Source organism: Otolemur garnettii, unplaced genomic scaffold (genome assembly GCF_000181295.1).
Source record: "Otolemur garnettii isolate 467f Iridium unplaced genomic scaffold, OtoGar3 scaffold00038, whole genome shotgun sequence".
Lineage (NCBI taxonomy): Eukaryota > Metazoa > Chordata > Mammalia > Primates > Galagidae > Otolemur > Otolemur garnettii.
In genome coordinates this window covers 12,168,513-12,174,008 of record NW_003852433.1, presented here as the reverse complement: position 1 = coordinate 12,174,008, position 5,496 = coordinate 12,168,513, and the positions used below count along the sequence as shown (strand labels likewise).

Sequence of the window (5,496 nt, the reverse complement as noted above, 5' to 3'; positions counted from 1 at the left end):
GGCCCAGAGCACAGACCACAATCATTGGATATAGCAGTCATAAATATAACTGGGCCATTGCAGAGTGTTAGCTTCTATTCTTTTCTTTTTACTTCTTTGACTTTATTTTCACAATTTATTTCCTTCATTATCACTAAACCACCTAACCTAACCATCAGGATCATTTAAACCAACCCCAGACAGTTACTGGCTTTCAGTAGATAGTCAAGTTCAAAAAGGACTTCCAAAGCATGGATCAACAATAGAGTTTTCTACTAGAGTTTTTCACATTGCCATGTCCTTTTCCTTCAGGTAGCCATTGTGTGAATCTAGATCCTAACGTTCCATTCCAATCCAACAAAAAATATCAAATACAGGACTCTTGCTTTCTGCATATCAGATTGATAAGAAATAGTACTCACCTCTACCAGTTTACTCAGCAGCCCTCAGAGAAACAGTTCATCAGCAGAAGCCCTACAGCTGGCCAAAACCTTCTTAGCCCTATCAGTCTCTAACCACCATCAAAAGTAGACCAATGGTTTATTCAATCAAATTCACTCAAATTCACTCTTCAAGGTCATTGTGATCTCATCAACTTCTAAGCACTTATTAACACTAAAGGGATACAATATCTATTAATTACATACATTTTATTTTAAGTTAGAATGGGCCTTAGAAATCTGATCCCTACTTAACCTTCAAGCCTTAATATAAACACTGTTGCCCTATCACTTTGTATTTTGTATTTGCACGTCCAGCATCTTTTGATTCAGTTCCGTTACTGCAGTAATAGCAGTTAAGTATATGAAACTTTATATGCTATGTCTGCTTAGGTCTGTAAGTGTCTTGAATGTAAGGGCAGTAATATAATCATATTTGTAATCTCAGTTATTAGCTTTAGTACTTGCCATGAAAGAATTAATCATCAAATGATTAATAAATGTATGTAAAATACATGATGGATAGGGAGGAAGATAAATAACTGCAAGAAAATAAACTATTATATTGACTTCTTTGAAAACAAAGTCTGTCTTACTCATCTCAAAGTCTCCCAGAAGTAAGAGGCAAATGTATGAATTGGTTAGGGGGATAAGAACACACATTTCCTCTTGGCTTAAGCTAATCTCCAAAGAATTATGATTTTTCTTCAGTATCCCTTTAATCATGAGATGCCTTATATTTATTTAACTTATATGAATATAAGTATTATTTTACTACCATATTGCCATGAAGCTAAAAAGTATCGTGCTTGTGTATCTCTCAAAATGCAGACTAACCTCTAACTCAGTGATCTTCAACCAGCATTCCGTGAAAGGATCTTAGGTGTGCCTCGAAAATTTTTAAAGGTCATTAATCATTTTCAAAAGCAGTTCAGAGCACAGTAAGTATATTCTTTTTTTTAGTCCTTTTTTGATCAACATAACTTAAGTGTGCCATGGAAGTTTAACTATAGGTTCAAGTGTGCCATGAGATTAAAAAAGGTTGAAAAACCTGCTCTACCTTATTATTAGATGAATAAAAAGTTATGTGGGCCTTGTTTTTACAATCTCATCTAAAAGGATTACATAATACATTTCTACTATGACTACATCACAGTCCCATGACATGTAGAAGAATTTATCAAAATAAATATGAAAGATTTTAATCTTTACAACTGGAATAACACTAATGAAAACAGTTTCAATAAATAAAATGCAAGAGGTGTTGATACGACACTATTAACTTTTAGAACCTTTTCAAAGTATACAGAACACTTCTAAAGCAGCTAAGAGTCTCCAAATTCAGTAAACAAGCCATAAAGAAATACTGAGACACTGAAACAAAGTTCTCACATTTAAATGTGTAGTTATGGCAGACTCACCCCCAGTTCATCGTCATCAGAATTATCAAAGATGTTGTCTAAGTCATGCAGGGAAGGTGCCAAATCTGTCACCTGCGTAAGGCTACTGGAGCCAGCTCTGCCAGCAGCATTATCCTGCCGGACATCTGCAGGAAAGAAGGCAAAAGAAACAGAATGAGCAACTTCATCAACCTCTTCAGTGAGAAGAGGACACGAGTTTCAATGAATAAGACCTGCCTGTGAATTTTTTCCCTATGGTTTTATTTAAATTTAGAGACCATTATTTCCAAATATAGTTATCAGTTTTGAAAGAAACTGAAAAAAAACTATTAAAAATATTAATATATTAAAAATGAGATCAAATTATTGTTATTAAAGTAAGAATATAGTTTCAAATAGAGAAGCATCTCCCTGCATTTCATTTTAGCAACAATCCAACTGAGGCAAACAATCATTGTACACACCTGTTTTAGTAGCAGAACTGAAAATAGACATGGCATTTTTCCCATCAGGCACCGGCGTGGAATGACCTGGTGTAGTGACATCCTTGGTACCAAATCCATCCTCTGGCTGTGTAATAAATTCAGCCAAACAAAACACATGAACACCAACCCAAAGTGTGGAATATGAGGGAGAACACAAAGAATTACAGGGTAGAATGGAACTTGCTATGAGCACAAGTATGATAAACCATGGTCTATGCAACCAAAGGAAATAAAAGATATGTCCTTTCTCTGGAATTCAAACAGAACCAAGAACTCCCCACTCTCTCCTCAATCCTATGGGGTATTCTGCGTGAATCCATGTTTTAAGCTTAAATGGTACTGGTGGCATTTGATTACAGACTTGCCATGGTGTTAAAAGCTGCCTTTAACAACATTTTAGATGCTGAATTATAAATCAAATTTTCTAGACAAATGTCTCTGTGAAGGAACCTGAAAAACCATTCCTCTGAACATTATACTGGCCCCTTAAATTGTCTTACTTTCTTTACTCTCAAGAATACCTCTTTAGATGGCTCTGTATGTAGAAAATCTTAAAGTTTAAGGTTAAAGACAGCACACACACATACCCAGTACTCATTTTTAGGACAACAAACCAGTAAAATGAATACTGACAGTTTAGGGGTAGTGGTGATAATAATCCAGAGAATATATTAAATATAGCACTCAGCACAGTTAAGCAATAGTAAGTGCTCAATAAATAGGAGATAGTGTTACCAACATTTTCACTTTACATTTTGGATATCTTAGAATAATATTTAAAAAGAAAGAAGCAGGGAGCATAGGCCAACAAGAATTAGCATATGAGAGGAGACATGCACTGTACAAGCTATAGCCTGGAAAATATGAGGCTTCATTTATGTTTAGCTGACTTTAAACAAAGGTGAGCCATGACATAAAAAAGAACAATACGCTGTTTGATACAATAGTATCAAGAGCATGAATATGGGGACAGAGCAATCAGGCAGGCCTCCAAAACTTTGCCTCCAAAATCTTCCCATACGTTTTACTATATTGACATAAATAGAAACCCACACTGTGCTGGACACTCTCTATGATAAAGGTACCTTAATCTTTTTCAGGGAATCTTTTTCTGTCCCTTGTTTGCATTTCTTGTTGGCTGCAAAGATGTATTTTATGTCACCATCCTCAAAGGTATATGGGTCATTGACTTCTCCCAAACTGTCTCCAGGTTGTTGTGATAGAGGCAATGGGTCAAGGAAGTGGACTGGCTGCATCTGGGGCTGCTTGTCTTGCCAGATTTTAAACCGTTTGTAAGGTTGTGCTAAGAGTCTAAAAGAGAAAATGACAATTTAAAAATAAAATGAGTTTTTTTAAAGGCAATATTTATGACTTAACTGCATTATAAAACTTAAACCAAATTTTAAAACAAAACTAAAAGTTCTCCTGTAAAGTAATTTGCTTTTAGACATTATATTCATGATTAAATAAAACTTAGTAGGCTTTATCAATAATGTATGTCTTTGTCTCTGATTTCATGGATTTCACTTAAAAGCATGGGTTCTCAGGACAGACTATGTTCAAATTCCAGCTGTGTCATTTACTAATTGTATGACCTTAGTTTCTCAGTTATGAACTTAATATAATAGTATGGTTGTGGTAAAGATTAAATGAGATAATGTGTGTAAGGTGTTCAGAATAATGGGTGGCTTGAAAGCACTACAAATATCATTGTTACTAAACAAATTATACATACCTGAACGCATGCAAAGCCTTTCTCAAAAGTGTCAACATATAAAAAAAGCACTGACAGCAATATGGCAAGTCTAATAAAGCCATACTCTTTTTCATTAACAAACAGTAGGCCAAAAACAAATTAATATATACTGAGTGTACTAAAATGCTATAATGAGACCTTCATAGGCTAGCATGTTTAAACTACGTGTGTACTAAACCTTGTATAGGACAAAGGATTTGACCTTCAAACATTTTCTATATGCAAAGTCTAGAATGGTAAAGAAAAGCCTGCTTCCATTTTAGATCCAAAGGTTTAGCAGGGAGTGATGGGGAAGGAGTCTATGGCTTTTTGGTGGGCAGTAGGTGGGATGGTCCAGAGAGTCACCTTACCTTTGCAATGCAGTGCTCTCTGAGTTTACCTCCATTTTGCCATCACATCTCTCACCCTGGAGCTCTGGAGGCCTGAACTCAGCATCATCACTGGGTGGGAGACGATAACTATGCCACCATTTACCTGATGACTCTGGGTTCGACGGCCTAATCCCACAATATAAGGCTGTCTCGCTGACCTCTGCCATCAGAGGCAGTCTTTGGCCTACGAGAACAGTTCTGTCATCCAGAGTAGACAACTGCTGGAGTTCTAGCCCATTCCCATAGAGGGCTGGATTCACAGGGACAGATGGTGGATCCAAACTCTCTGTTTCCTGACCTCGTGGTTGAGGGCTGAGTGTTGGCGGCAAAGGGGAAATAGGGGAATGAGGTGAATCCATAGGATTCAGATTCATTTGCTTGCTTGTATTTCTGGAAGGCACGGCCATTTGCTTATCATACTTCCTACTGCTGGACACCTCTAAAGAGGAGTCTATCCCTGCCAACCCTAGCTTCTGTCCTGGTGTATCTTGTTCCATGCATAACTCTTCAGCCACAGAGGGCCTATGGTGAAATGGTATCAAGGGTCTCTTTTGCAACTTGTCTCCTTTCTCCTGTCTTTCTGTTGCTTTGTGCTTAGAAGCAGGAGGTGGTAAAGATGAAGACGATGATGGTCCTGCACTGAACCCTGGTTGAGATATTGTGGGAGGTCGACTGGGTCCTACTGCACAACGTTTTAAAAGTTTATGCCTAAAATGAGAATTAAAATCAAGTCAACAAATATACAAATAAAAAACCCCACATCATTACAATATTACAAAAGAGGTGTCTTTGACAAGAAATGTCTTAAAGCATACATCAGGTGAATTAATACATCTAAAAGGGCTCTAGGTTTTAATTATACTTACAATAATTGAAAAATGCAATGTACCCTAATGAAAAATGAAGAATTACCCACACCTTTCTCCACCCACAAAAACTGATTCAAGATAGCTGAGCATGGTGATTCACACCTGTAATCCTAGCACTCGAGGAGGTTGAGGTGGTGGATCACCTGAGCTCACAGGTTTGAGACCAGCCTGAGCTAGAGCAAGACTTCACCTCTTT

At 37.0% G+C, this 5,496-nt stretch overlaps 1 protein-coding gene across 3 annotated transcripts in view; it reads right to left on the bottom strand.

Moving 5' to 3' along the window:
- The window catches only part of MED13L (mediator complex subunit 13 like), a 303,234-nt gene that overhangs the window by 54,225 nt on the left and 243,513 nt on the right, over nt 1-5,496 (bottom strand). For all 3 annotated transcript variants that reach the window (XM_023513279.1, XM_023513280.1, XM_012805266.2), the window contains 4 exons: nt 4,411-5,139; nt 3,390-3,615; nt 2,284-2,389; nt 1,841-1,965 (listed from right to left, as the gene is read on the bottom strand). In XM_023513279.1, the coding sequence (XP_023369047.1) occupies nt 1,841-1,965; nt 2,284-2,389; nt 3,390-3,615; nt 4,411-5,139 (1,186 nt within the window). The remainder of the gene's footprint in view (nt 1-1,840; nt 1,966-2,283; nt 2,390-3,389; nt 3,616-4,410; nt 5,140-5,496) is intronic.